Source organism: Silurus aristotelis (genome assembly GCF_946808225.1).
Source record: "Silurus aristotelis genome assembly, chromosome: 26".
Classification (NCBI taxonomy): domain Eukaryota; kingdom Metazoa; phylum Chordata; class Actinopteri; order Siluriformes; family Siluridae; genus Silurus; species Silurus aristotelis.
Window position 1 is genome coordinate 11,853,975 of NC_139599.1, and position 20,926 is coordinate 11,874,900.

The 20,926-nt window shown below is 36.9% G+C and overlaps 1 protein-coding gene across 9 annotated transcripts in view; it reads left to right on the forward strand.

The window, feature by feature from the left end:
* Positions 1-20,926, forward strand: part of arhgef28a (Rho guanine nucleotide exchange factor (GEF) 28a) — a 101,205-nt gene that overhangs the window by 58,771 nt on the left and 21,508 nt on the right. For 3 of the 9 annotated variants that reach the window (XM_083531693.1, XM_083531694.1, XM_083531701.1), the window contains 10 exons: positions 2,205-2,302; positions 2,608-2,861; positions 3,635-3,827; positions 8,741-8,855; positions 10,821-10,910; positions 16,204-16,246; positions 16,761-16,862; positions 19,593-19,713; positions 20,187-20,322; positions 20,636-20,691. In XM_083531693.1, the coding sequence (XP_083387819.1) occupies positions 2,205-2,302; positions 2,608-2,861; positions 3,635-3,827; positions 8,741-8,855; positions 10,821-10,910; positions 16,204-16,246; positions 16,761-16,862; positions 19,593-19,713; positions 20,187-20,322; positions 20,636-20,691 (1,208 nt within the window). The remainder of the gene's footprint in view (positions 1-2,204; positions 2,303-2,607; positions 2,862-3,634; positions 3,828-8,740; positions 8,856-10,820; positions 10,911-16,203; positions 16,247-16,760; positions 16,863-19,592; positions 19,714-20,186; positions 20,323-20,635; positions 20,692-20,926) is intronic. The other 6 variants (XM_083531697.1, XM_083531698.1, XM_083531695.1 and 3 more) reach the window with 5 other exon arrangements.

Sequence of the window (20,926 nt, forward strand, 5' to 3'; positions counted from 1 at the left end):
TTGAAATGCTTCATTTATCTTTTAACTGTATTCAGATTTAAATCTGAAGTAATGTGTAAGGGGTTATTACTGTGCCCCAGGAAATGCCAACAAGTCCAGATTCAGTGTTTGTTTCAGTTCCTCATCCCCAGCTATATTACTCTAGTTGAATAATTGATTTTAAGTTTAGTTTTTTTTAAGTTGTTGGCATAACCCTGACCAGGTTGTTACAAAGGATTAATGAATGGATGTTTTATTAGTGCCATTATCATGTTTTGGTACTTCGGTATTACATTAGGCAACCTCAACCCTGATGCTCATCCATATAAGCCTTTCTGGCCATTGTTTCCAAATAAATAATAATAGTTCACCACTATGATGGCACGTTCTGTTTTTTTTTCTTTATATAACATGCAGTAACATCTCTAATATGGCCATGTTGTCCAAGATTAGAAGAGCTCCTTACACCTTGACCTGTGTGTGTGTGTGTCTCTTTGTTACAAAAGGTCTTTGATTTTATTTACGAATGTTCAGTTGCCCTGGAAGCTCAGTACACACTGTTTGTTTTTTGAGTGTGTTTGTGAAGAAGAGGATCTATTTCACTGACGTCAAGATCAGACCGTTCCGTTGTTGTTGGACGCCTTAGAGTGAACACATACCTTTCCTGAGCAGCGGTTGTAAATCTTTTCTGTCTGGTTAATTCATTGTTTGTAGTTTTGTGAAGGCAGAAGATGTGAGATTATTGTATGTATATATGTATATATATATATATATATATATATATATATATATATATATATATATATATATATATATATATGCACACACACACACACACACACACACACACACACACACACACACACACACACACACACACACACAGACACAGGGTTTTTAGAAAAATACACACATTAATCACAGGGCTTTTCGCTACACTCGGATGTAGGCATATGAACAGACCACATACAAGCTTATTTGCATACACACCACATATATGGTTATATGCATATATACACACACACAAGCACACACACACACATACCACTGACACCAGCTACAACTATTGAGTCTTGATGGCATGTTTAGGGAAATTCCCCTTGGATGAACAGGATTTCCTTTACATTGGCCAGCCAGACAGCAAGCCAGACATCAAACACTCTCTCTCTCCGTGACATGAGGAGACACTGAGAGACTTGTATTATTTGGCTCTTTGAGACTAAGATACACATGTTTATTATTTATCTTGCCTTCTCAGACTCTTCAGTGTTGACTGTCCTTTCCTGCTTGTGCCCATAAATCTCTTCCTTCATGTGTGTCCTTATGCTTCTTAACACACCTTAACTCGGTTTATTTCAAAAAGTTTGATGCTATTTTATCTTTTTTACATGAGTGCTGGATCATTACAAAGACTTTTAAGTCATTAAAAAGTTTAATGTAGTAAATTGCAATGAAAATTTTTTCTTGAAATACACTTGTATAGGGTTCAGTATTAAAATAATAATTTTGTTCTGGATTTATACAATAAGGCACTAATGTGGTTCTGCTATTTTTATTTTTGACCTGATTTATTCAGCCATACAGACGGATGACAAATTAAACATTGGAAAAACCAACATCAAGTGTTTTATTAAGGAGTTTGGCCCAAAGAACAGCCTCAGTGTGCTTTGGCGTCACTTATGAAAGTCACTACGAACGCGCCAACACATCGCTTCAGAAGTCTCCTGTAGGTGTATGAGTTAGGATCTAGAGAGCAAATGAGTTTATATCAATATCTAAATAATCAGGCTATTCAGTGAGCCCTGTGTGGGGGGTCGTATGTGGGTGGTAAAATGCTTTCACAGTGTCACAGGGTCCCTCCCCTTTTAATTTGTTACCTATTTGTTTGTATAAGGTATGTTATCATGCACCCAAAAAAAGGATGAATTTCAATATACATCACAGTACCAAATATAGCAGCTTTAATTCAAGTCAAGTGAAGTTTATTTCTATAGCGCTTTTCACAACAGACATTGTCTCAAAGCAGCTTTACAGAATTTAACAGTTAACAGTGAACGATGTGTATCCATGATGAGCAGCCATGGCAACTGTGGCAAGGAAAAACTCCCTTAGATGTAATGAGGAAGAAACCTTGAGAGGAACCAGACTCAAAAGGGAAACCCATCCTCATTTGGGTGATATATATAATGAATTTTCTTTTTTTTTTTTTTTTGGTACTTTCACAGAGAAGTTGTCCTCTCCTTCAGGTTCCAGCTCTTTCCAGCTTCAGCCTACAGACATCACTGCTGCCAGACTCACAGCCATGCTGAACCGCACTGGAAAGGTGTGGCCTATGTGTGCGTGTGGGAGTGTGTGTGAGCGTGTATAAGAAAGAGACAGTGTTTAAATGTAAATGAACAATTCTAGATTTGCTGGATATTATGAAATAAACAGCACACAGGTTTAATCTTTATTTTTAGAGTGATGTCATTTTTTTCCACTTAAATTCAGAATTTGGTCAGGGATTAAACGTCTGTAGATTTCTTGATCCTAACAAAAGTAATGGAAGGTTAAAGCACTGCATTTTGGTACTTGTATGTACCAATGTGTCCAAGCCTAAATTTCCCTCCTTTTCTTTTTTTATGGCAGAACGATGAGCAGAACAGAAAGTTAAACAACGACTTAATGACAAATGGCCCCTCAGCCACCGTCACACCACCTGCTGTCAAAGTCGAAGGAACAAAAGAGCAGCGTACATTCTCTCATCCTTTCTCTCCATCCCTCGCTCATTTCTCCCCCATCTCTTCACCAGGACTGGTCTTGGACCGCTTCCTTCGCAGCAGCTGCCACAATGAACACGACAATCACAATGCAGGCTCGCCTACAGAATCTTATGAAATTAGGTGAGTGTGTGCAGCTGATCATTAGGAAAGAGAGAACGAACAGTCTTTAATAAGCTGTTGGAAATCATTAGACACATAATACACATAACTACAGGCTACAATTCGAGACCCCACAGTTTTAAAGTTCTTAACTCAAGCATTCGACGACAGGGTGATATGATGTGAACAATAGCAGAGTTACTGCTCCAAATCCCAAAGTTGTTTATTTTTTCAATAACAGCACAAACTAACTTTTATGCCACATCAATTTGCCAAAACTGTTTTATTTTAATCAAAAATACATCATGCGCATCATTCACTATGGTGGAACGCTTGAATCACATTGTCATATGTTTTTACTGTATAATTGTAAGCATCTTTTTTTTGAATTAATGAATTTTATTTATTTATTATTGGAATAGGAAATGCTAGCAGTTGTTAAACTTCTGGTGGTAGATGTTGGTAATCACAGCACAACCAAGCTGCCCTTGAACAAGGCCCTGAATACTAAACTGCTTAGTTGTTGCAAAGTGGTTTCTGCTAAATGCCATAAACGTAACTATAAACAAGCTTTAGTTTATCGATTGGATCCTTACTTCTGGAAAAAAAGTGATAAAATGTTTACACTTCCAAGGTTTTGATTGGTGTTTACTTACCTTATAAGGAGAAGTACACATGGACATGGAAAGAGAACATTGTCTATACAATCTAAAAGATAATACATCTTTATGCTAATTATACAATATATGATTTGATGGTACATCTGAGTATTTGATATTTCTTTTTTCACTAAGCCCAAATCTCGTGGCCTTGGAAATGGACAGTGAAGAGGAGGAGGATGATTTCCTGATGAGAAAGCCCCTCCCACAGATATCATCTGAAAACAAGGACAGCGGAGATAAACAGGACAGCTTTAATCCATCCTCAGACCTTAGCTGCATTCGCACTCACTCTGCTTCCTCGGACTGTAACCATTCCTCCCAAAAGGTACGAATTCACACTCTCCTGATTCATCATTATGCCTCTTGTAAGTACCAAGTCACAGCACTAAACAATTATACTGTAAAAACATAGGAATCATATTAGGTCAGAAGGTTTAAGCTGTTTTAGTGGAATATGTAATAAATATCAGCTATTGATTATTTTCAGGGTTTCTGCTGAGTCTCAAAAAAAAAAATCTAAATAATAATCTTAAAAAGTCTTAAATTCGCTGTTTTAGAATTAAAATACTTTTAAACAGGTCTTAATTTTTTCCGATGTCCATGTAATGCATTCTCTAATGCTAAATAAAATGCTTCTGCAGTACTTTAGAATGTTTTTGTTAGTTTTGCTATTCCAAATATAATTCGCTGTATTATGACTGAGACCAACATGCACCAGCCAATCAGCTTTTTGTTATCTTTCTTAAATTTTATCACAGACGTAAAATGGATTTTACCTTTTAGTTATGGGGATGCGCAAGTTTGGCGATACTTGGCTTGAAAAAAAAATTTATTTAGGGTTCGGTTAAGTCCAGTTGCTAACAACATGTTTGTATACGCGTGTTTTTCATGTCTTGATACAGGTCTTAAATTTTATTCTTAATGGTCTTAAAAAGTCTTAAATTTGACAATGTGAATCATGCAAAAACCCTGTATTTAAGAATATAAGGCTTTTTAACAAGTGTATACTTGCACTCAGCTAGAAAGGTTTTTAAACAACTTATACAGACTTTTAATGATAGTTTGTTAAATCAAAATAGGTACAGTGGTGTAAAAGTGTTTGCCTCCTTCCTGATTTCTTATTTTTATATAATAATATACAATATTTCTATGTTTGTCACACTTTTAATGTTTCAGATCATCAAACTAATTTAAATATTAGTAAAAGATAACTCAAGTGAACACAAAATTCTTTTACACGAACAAGTTTTTAAATGAAGATTTTTATTATTGAGGGAAGACAAAATCCAAAACTACATGGCACTGTGTGAAAAAGTGTTTGCCCCCTGTTAAAACTGTGGTTTATCACACCTGAGTTCGATTTCTCTATCCACACCCAGGCCTGATTACTGCCACACCTGTTCACAATCAAGAAATCTCTTAAATAGGACCTGCCTGACAGTGAGGTAGACCAAAAGATCCTCAAAAGATAGACATCATGCCGAGATCCAAAGAAATTGAGAAACAAATGTGAAAGAAAGTAATTGAGATCTATCAGTCTGGAAAAGGTTATAAAGCCATTTTGGACGGTTATTAAGCCATTTGGCCGGCCGACCAAAATTACCCCAAGAGCACAGCGACGTCTCATCCAAGAGGTCACAAAAGACCCCACAACAACATCCAAAGAACTGCAGGCTCAAGACAAAAACTGCTGCTGAGCAAACAGAACATAAAGGCTCGTCTCAGTTTTGCCAGCAAACATCTTGATGATCCCCAAGACTTTTGGGAAAATACTCTGTGGACTGACGAGACAAAGTTTGAACTTTTTGGAAGGTGTGTGTCCCATTACGTCTGGTGTAAAAGTAACACAACATTTCAGAAAAAGAACATCATACCAACAGTAAAACATGGCGGTGGTAGTGTGATGGTCTGGGGCTGGTTTGCTGCTTTATTACCTGGAATACTTGCTGTGATAAATGGAACCAAGAATTCTGCTGTTTACCTAAAAATCCTGAAGGAGAATGTCTGGCCATCTGTTCGTGACCTCAAGCTGAAGCAAACTTGGGTTCTGCAGCAGGACAATGATCCAAAACACACCAGCAAGTCCACCTCTGAATGTCTGAAGAAAAACAAAATTAAGACTTTGGAGTGGCCTAGTCAAAGCCCTGACCTGAATCCTATTGAGATCTTGTGGCATGACCTTAAAAAGGCGGTTCATGCTTGAAAACTGTGTGGCCGAATGTGGCTGAATTACAAAAATTCTGCATAGATGAGTGGACCAAAATTCCTCCACAGCGCTGTAACAGACTAATTGCAAGTTATCGCAAACGCTTGATTGCAGTTGTTCCTGCTAAGTGTGGCCCAAGCAGTTATTAGTTTTAGAGGGCAAACTGTTTTTTTTTCACACAGGGCCATGTAGTTTTGGATTTTGTTTTCCCTCAATAATAAAAACCTTCATTTAAAAACTGCATGTTGTGTTCACTTGTGTTATCTTTTACTAATATTTAAATTATTTTAATGATCTGAAACATTCAAGTGTGACAAACATGCAAAGAAAAAAAAAAAAAAAAAAAATCACCACTGTATTTGTAGGTAAGATTATAAAGTAAACAATAAAATTAAATTCCACATCATTTTGGTGATACAGACTATATGGACAAACGTTTGTGGACACCTTACCATAAGATTTGTATGTGCTTTCTAAACATTCCATTCCATATTTAGACTCTATTTGGTTATAATAACCTCCACTCTTTTAAGAGATGGCTTCATTTAGAGTTTCTGGAGATTTGTGCTCATTTAGGGTGTTCGGGTACATTCAAGTACTGATGTGTAGAGTGAGGAGGCCTGGAGTTCATTCAGCATTGTAATTTATCTCAAAGGTGTTTAATAGGGTTAAGTTCAGTATAACAGGCCATTTACGACCTTCTCCTCCAAACCATGTAAACCATTTCTTTATGGAGCTGGCTTTGTGCAAAGGGTCATTGTCATGCAGGAACAAGTTTGTGTCTCCTGGTTCAAGTGAAGAGAAAATGTAACCCAAAGACATTCTTCACAAATGTGCCAAATTTTTTGTAAAAAGGTTATTTCTGGAAAAGTCAGGTATCCTAATACTTTTGCCCATACAGTGTATTTTTATAATGTATGTTAAGTCATCACCAATCAATTTTGCCCAACATTATATATTTCTTGGGCCGTTTTATTATATTTTTTACTTCAGGCTTTGGAAAAGAGGTTGACTTTTCTTTTCTTTTCAAAATACCATAATTGTTTACAATGCTTTAAGAGCTTTTTTTTTTTTTAGAAAGTGTTTTTTTAAGATTAAACAATGATTCAACAACATAGATTTTTTTACTTTTCTATGTTTTATGTATTATTACCACAATTCTTTTTTTTTTTTGACATTGTTAATAATTTTTAACTAATAAATTAATCATTCAATAAACTATTCTTTATACATCAGCAATCTAAAATATTTTTTACAAAACTGCAGCTGATGGCATGTTGAAGGCCTGAAGTCTCTTTATTAATTTTTTCCTTTTGACAGCAACACAATTTTAGCTTTTAAAAAAAAATAAATAAATAATAATAATCACTGAATCGTGCTTTTCAAAGTTACTGTGATGGGTAGAATAGTTCTATAGAAGCTTCTAGACTTCTTTTAGACTAACTACACTTATTTCCAATTTCTTAACGTCCCTGTGTTTAATACTTTGTTCAAACTTCCTTTACCACTGTAGCAGCACTGAGCTGAATGTATTAGTTGATGAGATTGGAAAATCCACAGCAAGACTCTGAGACTACTTCTTGATTATGAATTTGTACAGATCCTGTACAATTTATCTTCTTTTGTAAAAGAGACTCCTTCTGCTCAGCCTACAGGGTTTCAAGCTTTATTTTTTATTAAACCTTACTTGATTTAGTAGTTGGATCATCAGTAGCTTTCACTTATTGCTAGACGATCTAACCATAACTGTGCCAAGGACATTTGGAGGAAAAACAGACCCACAATCTGACAAAACCACCACTATATTCAACAGCGTGGCTTTAAAACTACAACAAAAAAAACAAACAAATCCAATTTCAGTGTTTTGACAAAAAGCTGTTTTTTCTCATATATGGCTGTAGAACCTAGTACCAGTAGTGTCTAACTAACTCCAGAACAGATCTCCTACTTACTCCTTACTTATCCAATAAATAGTTTGTGTGTACATGGAGGTGGCGTTTAATTGTACGTTTTGTGAACTCAAAATGCTCCCATCTCAAACCTCCTCATTCTGTATGGGGGCAAAAAAAGGTTTATTGGGACTCCAGGTTTTTTAAACTTCTAAATGTTTGCTTTGACAATGGCAATAGACATTATTGTTTAAGTTATTTAAATGTACACATTCTTCAACACATTCTTTTTTCTCACTTTTTAATGTTTATATAAGCTCTAATCTTCTATAATCCCTATTTATATTCAGAAGTATGCATAAGAATTCTTTACCTCATTTGTACATCAATTTATATATACTGGAGTTTTAACCACTGTAAGTTAGATATAATTAATTAATGTATAATGTATAATATTATATTAGAGCGAAATATACTACTACATTTTTATATATAATAGTAAATATATTACATTTAAATTATAATAGGAACATGCCTCGATAACAGTGTGTTTATAGGATTTCTACTTTGTGAGGGGCTTATAATTATGAATTCAGTTAAAGGTCTGATTACACTCATATATTTTCAGTGCAAGATTAAGAAAATTGGCTTTGGAAATTTTTCCAAAAACGTTTTTAACAAAGATGCCATTAATTCTGAAGCAGGCCGTAGCACACAGTACGAAATCTGTCAACGGGTAACATCGCATAACAGAGATCTTTTGTTAGACTCGAGCACTGAAAGTCTGCTCAGGATCAACCTGCACTGTTCTGGCAGGAAGATTGAGCTGAGGAGGAAGTTTGTCTTTCAGCAAGACACCGACCCCAAAGCTCACTGCCAGAGCAACATTAGAGTGACTAAACCCGGAAAGGAAAAAAAAAAGATGTCCTTGAGTGGCCCAGTCAGGAGTTTTACCTTATCATTAATCTGTGGCAAGACCTTAAGAATTGCTGGAAGTGGTGCTTATATCCAAGTACTGAATATTTATGAAACATTGATTCTGTTTTTCTCAGCATAGAAAAAAAACAAAAAAAAAACAAATTGTCATTCATCTGTGATTCAGCATTTCAAAGTCATTTAATAAATGGCCTTTTTTGTTTTAAGGACTTGGATCCAGGAGTGCGTCTGCGTTCATATTCCTATTCCTCGCCCAAAATCAACCTGCTGTCCCCGCGCTCCAGCCGAGACGCTCCTCGTCCTCCTGCTGACCTCAGCAACGGTTTGAACATCTACTTTTTCACTATGGCACACATTGGCACTGCAGTTTCCTTTCTTTCTGTTCCTAACAAAACACTGCTTATTCATGATATTTAACAATCATTACTAATAACCTCATTTTTTATGATACATCATTTGTAGCTCGTGGAAATCATTCAGCATTAGTTTTCAGTCTGGAGTGTAAATATTGTACCATGGCAAAAAAAAGATATGAGTAATAGAAGGATTAGAAACTAAAGGTGAACTATACTGACTTATGGACAACTGACTTTTCCAGCCACTGTGGTTCTTTTTTTTTTTTTGACTGTTACCACAAAATTGGAGGCACACAATTGTATAGGATGCGGTAGCATACAATTTTTTCTTCACTTGAACTAGGAGATTCAAACCTGTCCCAGCATCACAATGTTCCTCTGTGTTACAAAAAAAACATACAAAAGCCAAAGTGCTTAGAGATGCAGATCTAGGTATAATAAAAGGCTATAAGAAATTGAATTGTTACTTTAGGGAAGTGTATTGACAAATAATCCAGATCTGGATTTTGAGGATGCATTGATATCCATAAATGATTAAGGACATAAAAGTACACCTAGAACACACAAACACATATGTGTGCGAGAGATTGGGTGTGTTTATGTGCATGTGTATTTGACAATCGGTCTTGCTCTTTAAGTCAGGTATTTGGCACGAATGCAAAACGTCACACATTCTGTTTTGACAAATAATAAGATGAGATCGCACCGGCTTCCTCATTAGGGACAAGCGTACACTTAAAGAACTTTTAGAAAGATATCTTATTCAGGCATTGTCTGTGTAAAGCTGCTTTGAAAGATGTCCATGGGTAAAAGCGCTAAAGAAATAAAAATGAATTGAGATAAGCAACGACATGTGATCGTCACTTCACGGAAGATTTTGCACGTTAGGCGAAAACGAATGCTCCACGATTTAAATTGTGCCAGAAGAGTCATACAGGTATCATCAGAAATGTTGGCCAAAAAGAAAACAAGGAAACTGATAACAACATGACATGGTTTCTGAGATATTGTGTGCAGCTTGTAGAGCAGTATAGAGTTACTATAAAATAACTCAACATACAGCCATTGTTGTCTAGATAGCTGGCAACAAAAGTGAGTACACCTTAAGTGAACATGTCCAAATTGGGTCCAAAGTGTCAATACGTTTTAGTAATCAAGCCACAGTCATGGTTACTGACAGTATTTCTCCATGTGAACATTAGCTGAAGCTTTGGACCTTATTCATTATGCATTGCTCTGACTGACCACATGGATAATTGCGTAAATTGCATTCTTCTTTACTGCCACACCACCATTTGTGCAAATATTTTACTTAGAAAGAGGACTGGAATTGATGTCATTTCTGAAAAGTATTTTTTTTCTGCCAGCAATACACTTCATATCATCTCTACTTGAAGAAAACAAGATATATTCCAAAACATATTCCCATTCCATTCTAACCTCGCCCCGGCAGCCTGCCTGAAAAGATCAGGTTTTGTACAGAGCCAGTTGAACAGACACGCAAACATGTATTATGTATATGGAAATCCGTTTCAGTCAGTTAAAGACAATGAGGCTGTTTGTTATGTGTTAATAAAGAGAAGATTTATGAAGATTATGCCTCCTTTTCAGGAAATGAACAGGTTGTTACTTCAACTGATGTTCCTGTGGAAAGCAATCACATGCTTAAATTCACTTCAGAACCTAACAACATTTAAACAGAGATGGTGCAAAGGCTTTTGTTGTCAAACACTCGTTCAATGTGTCATGTTTTGAATAGTTTAATCTCTGTGCCTTTTAAGAGACATATTTGACATTGTGTACTATGATGTGGGTGTGGTAAGATTTGCTTTCAGTTTTCTAGTTTCTTAGGGATCCCAAATCTCATTATGGGACGGTAGTAACTCAGAGTAGTGCTGAGCAGTGAGTGTAATGTTCGCTGTGTCCTGTAGATGGCGCCCTCACCAACAACAGCAGCGGCAGCAGATCTCTCCTACAGGCTCTGTCTCTATCTAAATCTCTGTCTCTGCTCAATCCTGTTAGTAAGTACTGGCCACGCACCGCTACCTGCCCGCCCACCCCGGCTCACACACCGATTCAAATAATGTGCATGTTGCTTCTGCTGGGATTTTGATCGTCCATGTGTGTACATGTTTGTGTCTATGTGTTTATGTGTGTGTTTGCAAAAAGTGGTTGTGGGAGCTGCGGGAATAATTTTTGAAATAAATTGCATAACAGAGTAATGTCTGTTTTATTTTTCATTGCAATGACACCTGTTTTGCCTACAGTATGCAATGAAACCTGTGGCAAAAGAATTAAATCTGTTTTTTACAAAATGAACAAAAAGGGGAAAGAAGCAACATAGTCAAACTCGGTGGCCAGATCTTACAAAAACAACTGATAGCTGCACTTTTGGTTTAAGAAACCTGTTGATCCAAATTTTACTAACGGTAGCCAATGAGAGTAAAGCACTGCCTTCCACAAGAGGTTTGTGAGAAAATGGAACAAAGTTGCAGCGAAAACTCATTCAGCATTGTCCAAATAAACCATATAAAAGTGGCAAGAAAATATATAGTTTATTAGAGGAACATGTTTTATTTTTGCCACCAAGTTCACTGCTCTCAGTTTCTTCTTTCGCGTTTCATTTTTGTTCATTGTTCGAAATAATATGTTTACATGCTTTTTGGAACAAATTTAATTCAATTTCTACAGTGGATTAAAAATGATTGCTAAAAAGGTTTATATCCCCTCCAAAAGAAAAAAAAAACAATTTCTCCCATTGTTTCCAATGCATTAAATATAGCTAAGGGTTCAAAACAATATATTTATTAATGTAAACACACACACACGTGGTTCTTCTCCAAACAGTTTCCACTTAGTTGTTCGCACACAATTGTATATTAGGTCTTTGGATGCTGTAGAATAAAATTTTCCCTTCACTTGAATTAGAAGACTAAAACCTGTTCCAGCATGACAGTGCCTTTGTGCACAAAGCCAGCTCCATGAAGATTTGGTTTACAGGTTTGGAGTGGAAGATCTTGAGTTACTGTGACCTCAACCCTACTGAACACCTTTGGAATGTATTGGAATGCTAACTGCACCCCAGGCCTCCTCACCCTACATGACTTTACCCTTGTGCCTTAATGAGCACAAATTTCCACAAACACCAAAATCTAGTGAATCATTTTTACCAGAAAAGTGAACTAAAGAACTAATGTGAAAAGGCATTCTCTAAAAAGAATGTACAAATCTTATGTTCAGACTTTTGTCGTGTGTGTGTGTGTGTGTGTGTGTGTGTATGTATGTATGTATGTATGTATGTATGTATGTGTATATATATATATATATATATATATATATTACAGTGAGGAAAATAAGTTTTTGAACACCCTGCTATTTTGCAAGTTCTCCCACTTAGAAATCATGGAGGGGTCTGAAATTGTCATCGTAGGTGCATGTCCACTGTGAGAGACATAATCTAAAAAAAAAAATCCAGAAATCACAATGAATGATTTTTAAACTATTTATTTGTATGATACAGCTGCAAATAAGTTTTTGAACACCTGAGAAAGTCAATGTTAATATTTGGTACAGTAGCCTTTGTTTGCAATTACAGAGGTCAAACGTTTCCTGTAGTTTTTCACCAGGTTTGCACACACTGCAGGAGGGATTTTGGCCCACTCCTCCACACAGATCTTCTCTAGATTAGTCAGGTTTCTGGCCTGTCGCTGAGAAACACAGAGTTTGAGCTCCCTCCAAAGATTCTCTATTGGGTTTAGGTCTGGAGACTGGCTAGGCCACGCCAGAACCTTGATATGCTTCTTACAGAGCCACTCCTTGGTTATCCTGGCTCTGTGCTTCGGGTCATTGTCATGTTGGAAGACCCAGCCTCGACCCATCTTCAATGCTCTAACTGAGGGAAGGAGGTTGTTCCCCAAAATCTCGCAATACATGGCCCCGGTCATCCTCTCCTTAATACAGTGCAGTTGCCCTGTCCCATGTGCAGAAAAACACCCCCAAAGCATGATGCTACCACCCCCATGCTTCACAGTAGGGATGGTGTTCTTGGGATGGTACTCATCATTCTTCTTCCTCCAAACACGTTTAGTGGAATTATGACCCTAAAGTTCTATTTTGGTCTCATCTGACCACATGACTTTCTCCCATGACTCCTCTGGATCATCCAAATGGTCATTGGCAAACTTAAGACATGCCTGGACATGGGCTGGTTTAAGCAGGGGAACCTTCCGTGCCATGCATGATTTCAAACCATGACGTCTTAGTGTATTACCAACAGTAACCTTGGAAATGGTGGTCCCAGCTCTTTTCAGGTCATTGGCCAGCTCCTACCGTGTAGTTCTGGGCTAAATCTCGCCTTCCTTAGGATCATTGAGACCCCACGAGGTGAGATCTTGCATGGAGCCCCAGTCCGAGGGAGATTGACAGTCATGTTTAGCTTCTTCCATTTTTAAAATGATTGCTCCAACAGTGGACCTTTTTTCACCAAGCTGCTTGGCAATTTCCCCGTAGCCCTTTCCAGCCTTGTGGAGGTGTACAATTTTGTCTCTAGTGTCTTTGGACAGCTCTTTGGTCTTGGCCATTTTAGTAGTTGGATTCTTACTGATTGTATGGGATGGACAGGTGTCTTTATGCAGCTAACGGCCTCAAACAGGTGCATCTAATTTAGGATAATAAATGTAGTGGAGGTGGACATTTTAAAGGCACACTAACAGGTCTTTGAGGGTCAGAATTCTAGCTGATAGACAGGTGTTCATATACTTATTTGCAGCTGTATCATACAAACAAATAGTTTAAAAATCATATATTGTGATTTCTGGATTTTTTTTTTAGATTATGTCTCTCACAGTGGACATGCACCTACAACGACAATTTCAGACCCCTCCATGATTTCTAAGTGGGAGAACTTGCAAAATAGCAGGGTGTTCAAATACTTATTTTCCTTACTGTATATATATATATATATATATATATATATATATATATATATATATATATATATATATATATATATATATATATATATATATATATATATATATAATTACCGTGGGTACGGAAAGTATTCAGACCCCCTTAAATCTTTCACTCTTTGTTATATTGCAGCCATTTGCTAAAATCATTTAAGTTATTATATGTACACATAGCAGCCTATATTGACATGAAAACACAGAATTGTTGACATTGTTGCAGATTTATTAAAAAAGAAAAACTTGAATATTACATGGTCCCAAGTATTCAGACTTCAGTATTTAGTAGAAGCCCCCTTTTGATCTAATGCAGCCATGAGTCTTTTTGGGAAAGCTGCATCAAGTTTTTCACACCTGGATTCCGGGATCCTCTGCCATTCCTCCTTGCAGATCCTCTCCATTTTGGTCAGGTTGGATGGTAAAGGTTGGTGGACAGAGATTTTTAGGTCTCTCCGGAGATGCTCAATTGGGTTTAAGTCAGGGCTCTGACTGGGCCAGTCAAGAACAGTCACGGAGTTGTTGTGAAGCCACTCCTTCATTATTTTAGCTGTGTGCTTAGGGTCATTGTCTTGTTGGAAGGTAATCCTTCGGCCCAGACTGAGGTCTAGAGCACTCTGGATAAGGTTTTCATCCAGGATATCCCTGTACTTGGCCGCATTCATCTTTCCCTCGATTGCAACCAGTCGTCCTGTCCCTGCAGCTGAAAAACACCCCCACAGCATGATGCTGCCACCACCATGCTTCACTGTTGGGACTGTATTGGACAGGTGATGAGCAGTGCCTGGTTTTCTCCACACATACCGCTTAGAATTAAGGCCAAAATTTTTTATCTTAGTCTAATCAGACCAGAGAATCTTATTTCTCACCATCCTAGAGTCCTTCATGTGTCTTGCACTAAGGAGAGGCTTCCATCGGGCCACTCTGCCATAAAGCCCTGACTGGTGGAGGGCTGCAGTGATGGTTGACTTTCTACAACTTTCTCCCATCTCCCGACTGCATCTCTGGAGCTCAGCCACAGTGATTTTTGGGTTCTTCTTCACCTCTCTCACCAAGGCTCTTCCCCCCAATAGCTCAGTTTGGCCGGACGGCCAGCTTTAGGAAGGGTTCTGGTTGTCCCAAAAGTCTTCCATTTAAGGATTATGGAGGCCACTGTGCTCTTGGGAACCTTAAGTGCAGCAGAAACGTTTTTGTAACCTTGGCCAGATCTGTGCCTTGCCACAATTCTGTCTCTGAGCTCTTCAGGCAGTTCCTTTGATTTCATGATTCTCATTTGCTCTGACATGCATTGTGATCTGTAAGGTCTTATAGAGACAGTGTGTGGCTTTCCTAATCAAGTCCAATCAGTATAATCAAACACATCTGGACTCAAATGAAGGTGTAAAATCTACAAAAAATGTCAACAATTCTGTGTTTTTCTGTCAATATGTGGTGCTATGTGTACATTAATGAGGAAAAGAAATTAACTAATGAGTGCGTTAATGCAAATTAACTAACGCAAATTAATTTTAACGGCACTACTTTTTTTTAACAAACTATTAATGCAGCGTGCATTTCTGTTTGACCCTTTTTATTAAAAAATAAAAAAGGTGAAATTAAAACCTTCAACACAACACATTTATTCATGTCCTTTCTTTTTTCAGATATAAAAAATAAATAAATAAACTTCAGCAAAAAAAATTTAATTGTTTGAAAGCAATATATTATATATAGATATAAATAATAGTTTTAGAATATAAGTTTCTGATGATTTAATGTAAAAAATGTTTCCATGCAAGGCCAAGACAAGGTTTACTTGGAGAAATACCAGTCAGGGATTAGTCACTGTAGACATGTTCAGAGTTGTGGGTGTGTTTTAAATATTTATTTATTTATTTATTTATTTATTTATTTATTTATTTATTTATTTATTTATTTATTTTTCTCTTTCTTCATGCTTATGAATACTGACACTTCATGGCTTTGCTATGCATTTTATATCTTGTGGTTGTGGCACTAATGTCGGAGTAGTCCTTAAGGTTTTCTTTAGGTTGATCAGTGTTATGTTCAATTGTGCTTCATTCATGTACATATTGCTGGCTTTCTAGATTTTTTTTCCATAAAACATATAATAATAATAATAATAATAATAATAATAATAATAATAATAATAATAATAATAATGATAATAATGATATGTTACTTGGTATAAGTCAAATATTTCAAGTGCATAAGGAACATTTTTGCATTACTTCTTATAAAATGGATCTTTGTTTTTTTTTCCTGAAAAATTTGTAGCATTTTATACCACTGATGATATTCTTGAGTATTAACCTTTTGATCTTTTCTCTATCTAAACTCTTCCCAACAGAACAGCGTGCAGCGAGTTTAACTGAGCAGGCACAAGAAAAAAGGTAATACTCCAGCTGCCAATCTTTTTTTTTTTTTTTTTTCCTGTTTCTTTTTCTTTCACTCTGAGGTATCGACTGGGATTATAGGATTCTCAAATGTCTCTGAGACGATGGAGTTGCCTGGAGACAGAGTGCTTCCTGTTGTAGTTTTGAAGGTCACAGCTTTTTTTTTCTTTTTCTTTTTGAAAACAGCCCGGACTTTTTAAATGGCACAGGCACAGTGAGAGAGAGAGAGAGAGAGAGAGAGAGAGAGAGTGTGTGTGTGTGTGTGTGTGTGTGTGTGTGTGTGTGTGTGTGTGTGTGTGTGTGTGTGTGTGTGTGTGTGTGTGTGTGTGTCTAGATGGCAGCACGAGAGCAAACGTTGTTTTAACAAGTTTTTTATTTTATTTTCTCTGCCCCAGCGCAGTTGCTCCATCTGGTGGAGAATTCTATGGTTGCACGTTTGTAAGACCTGTGATTATGTGTTGGTGTGTATCCGTTAAATCCCAATTCAGCCCTGTATTTTAAACCCCTATAGGGAATTATGGTTCCGTAGACGGACTCAGTCAGCTGATGACGAGTCCAGCGTCGAGCTGGCTGATTCACTCCAGCACCTCACACTCTCCGAATTCCTCAAAGAGTACGTCACAGCCCTGTTTAGCTCTCCCGAATTCACGTCTAACCCTCAGAACTATTTCGATTCATCTAATTTTCACCTACAGAATGCAAAGTGCACCTGCTGGCATGGAGGCACATCTAACATATGTTTATGTGAAGAGACTAAATATTAGAGCCATAGCTTTTCTGCTCCCAAGTCTTTGTTTGACCTTAGATTAATAAAATCCAATTAGGATCAACTAACCATCTCTCTTCTTCTTTGAGAGATTTTGCATACTAAAAAAGTTCTTTTTTTTTTTTTTAAAGGTATGTATGAAATGAAGTGAATGCTGAGAATGTTTTCAGTGGTTAAGTAGACTGGCCTTGTTATCCCAGTGAGAGCACGGTGACTAATTTTTAATTAATTAACAATGAAAGGAATGCATGAATTACCCTGAATCCTTAAACTCAAACCAAACTAACCAAACTTTCAAAGGAACTGCTGTTTTGAAGCAAAATGACATGTTTTTATGGCTAAGATGAACAAATAACTAAGCGGCATATATTAACGAGTGGAATATTTGCTTAGCAAGGCAGCTTTGTGCCTAAAACCTAAAAATCAGCAATCATGCAAGTTTATTTACTGTAGACTAATGAAAGTATGCTTTGGCAAAATTTTTATGTTGGACCAAAAAAAACAAAACAAAAAAAGATTTGGAGGAATTAAGACTGACTTGCATAGCTTCAAACTTGGAATTGTATACGCTTAATGTAATGAAGTATTGTCATGCTTTTAAATATAATTTGCTAACCAATAAATCCAGCTCGGAAGTATAGCCGATAATTACTGTATGTTGGAGTTCTCATTCAGTTTGTTCCAGACCACCAGGGGGGTATATTTTAGATCTAGTAGAGCTTTAATAATTTCCTTGTCAAGTGCCAAAAGCAAATTCATCCCCTAATGACATTGTAGGTAGCCAATATCCAGACATACTATTTGTTTAGAACAAACACATGGATGCCTTATTTGTTTGTGCTGCATATGCATTGTAAATAATTCCATAATTGTAAAAATTGTTAACTTGTTAATTGCTAATCATACCATCCTCTTAGATTTTTGGAGCAGAATATCCAGCTTTTGGGTAAAAGATGATAATCAGTAGCACAGATTTTATTTTAGATCAGGTCTGTGTACAGCACTTGACCTAACTGCACCAGTAATGTATCAATCTCCCAAATCTGTGTATATACTGCTGATTATTCCTACCTTAATGATGTGTGGTCACAGCAGGGATTGTAGTGAAAAGCACTGCTATTTGTCAAGTCCTCTAGGAAGGAAAAGTATGATAGAAGCTGGCAACAGGCATGAGGAAGCTGAAGTTCACTGTATGTGGTTGATTTAGATTTTTTAAATGATAAATTAATCCTAGAAGAAAGTGCTGATTGCTTGCCCTTGTAATGGTTTGATGAATTCAGGTGTGCAGATCAGGAGTAGCAATGTATGACCTGTTAACTGATATAAAATGTTCTTACTGAAACTTACACAGCAGTTTAAATGCCCTATTTTGTGTTATTAATTTCAAAGTCACCAGGCAACATATCTAACAACATATTAACTATATTAACAAACCCTTATGCACACACTGAGCTTGTGATATGAGCAGAAGTCATGTGTTTTGCTTGCAGTGGCAGATGTAATGGCATTAAGGTTGAGTTAATTAGTGCAATCCAAACTCCAAATGTAGGGGATCTGAAACGCTGGTTTTTATTGTAGGATGGTGGGATGAATATGGGTTGTACACCTTACAAGTGATACAGTTTCTCCTAAGCTTTAATAGATTCTGATACCTTACAGGCAATACTCCATCAGTGAAGTGTGCAGAATACTTAGATGGTCAATGCAGATGAGAAGTCAAGTTGGTTTGCTCAAATGCCTTTACTATAAGCTTGGTAATAACAATTAACACTATCTGCCCCCAGTAGCTGGACATGTGCTTGGCATTCAGGCCCTGTATGTTCCAGAGTATTGAATTGATCTGTCTGAAACACAAAATGTAATATTTTAAGATGTAATATATAAGATGAAATTGTGCACAATGTGTAATGAGCGGTTTAAATACAAGCAGGTTTGTTCAATATTATGCAAAACTTCATTATCATGCATTGGATAGCGTTATGGCTTTTTTAGTGGAAGCGGATAAACTATTTAAAGCTGTTCTTTTAAATGAGGAAGATTTTAATAAAAGCATTTGTGGGAAAATAATAAAAGAAAAATTTCTATCACTATGGGCAGATAAGGCTGACTCAACATTATTCAGTCTTTCAGCTTCTCTGCTTCAATTTCTTTATTGATCAGCTGTTTATATCCTTTTGGAAGCACCATAAAAGGGCTGAAGATTGGTTAACCCATTGGTTAAAAAAAACCTCAAACGTTATTTGCTCAAACATACTTGAACGTAGGTCAAGCGGTACTTCCATTAAATGCCATTCAGTGTGTGCTTTGGCTACAACAATGCTATGGAGGAGGGTGACTCATGGATATTTGTGGATAACATGGAGCTTCACTATATTCACACTGAAATTTCGTATTCTCAGCTTGTTTCTTAGATCAGGATTTATTTATGGTCACAAGGAGGGGAATATACTATTGGTACTTGGTAAGGAAATATAAGCCTAAATACTCCCCTAGTTCTGAAAAAAACTGCCAAGGAGGTCTATTTGGAGCTATGGTTCAAAGCTAGGTTTGTGTAAAGTTGTGTTTTTTCCTTTCCAGAATTGAAGAAGAGGGATGGGATAAATACATTATTCCTTCCAAGTCTGAGCCTGAGAAGTACAAAGTCAGCCGCACCTTCAGTTTCATTAAAAGCCGAATGTACAGCACACGCAGCAAGAAGGTATACATCCTTTAATGTGTTATCTAAAAGCTGAATGAATAATTTTAGTCTTCAAATATATTAACAGCTTCCCGTGGGCTCACCACCTGCAGGAGGGACCGTAAGGGACGGTGCTGTGAGGATTGGGCAGCAGTCGAAGGCGGGGGCCTGCTTAGACTGCTGCCCCCACGACCCGAATTACGGATAAGCGGGAGAAAATGAATGAATATATTAACAGGTGACCGCTGAATATAGCGGTCAAGCAGCCATCTCAAAAACAAACACACAGTCCCAAGTCCCAGCTTTTCAATTTAATCATTAACGCCTCCTGTTCCTGAATAACAGTGTTGTGAACCCAAATTCCCCAGATCTTTACCTGGCTGTTTCAATTGACAATAAGATATAAAGAGTTGAGCGCATGGAAATCGTGGACAGTTATGCCAGCGTCTGTGTGAGCTGTTATTCCTGTAATGGCTTTTTCTTGGTTCCCGAAGGGGAAAGCGAAAGAGAAAGAAGTAAAGGAAAAACAGAGCAACGGACACCAATTTGCAGCAGGCCCTGTGCTTGGGACTTCGGCTTGTGAGGTCTGTGACAAACCTGCAACTGGGAAGGAAACGCTACACTGCAGCAGTGAGTGAGAACCTTTTTTTTTTTTTTTTTTTTTTTTTTTTTTTAAACATTTTTTATTTTATTTTAAAATGTTGTTGTGAACTCTTGTGAACATTAAAGCCTTGAATTAGCATTTTGTAATTTAGTGTATTTTTCAGTACTAGGTGTTTATGTAAAATGCATTACTAGGTCCTTACTGAATATTATGAATGTACATGTAGCAACAATTCATTTTTAAATCGTAAAATCTCAGAATTGTATGTGATAAATTTCAACCCTTAAATGTTTGCGTTTTATTTGATTATTGTGTTCTGGCTTCTCCATGTTTTCCTAGATTGTGCTGTGAGCATCCATAAGGGTTGTAAAGATTCCACAGCACAGTGCCTTAAGGTATGTTTCATGATACCGGAATGATACAATAACTGTTGGTGTTGGTCTTTGTTGATTAATGGAGCGAATAACTAAAGTCAAATCATAATTTCTTACAGTTAGTGAGCAAAGTAAAACCACATTTCATAGACATCCCCTGTTTAATTGTATAAGCTCAAAGTTGCAACGTATTTGCCCATTTGCCCTGATCACAGGGGTCTGCACTTGTCTTTTATTTTTATATTCTTTATTTATC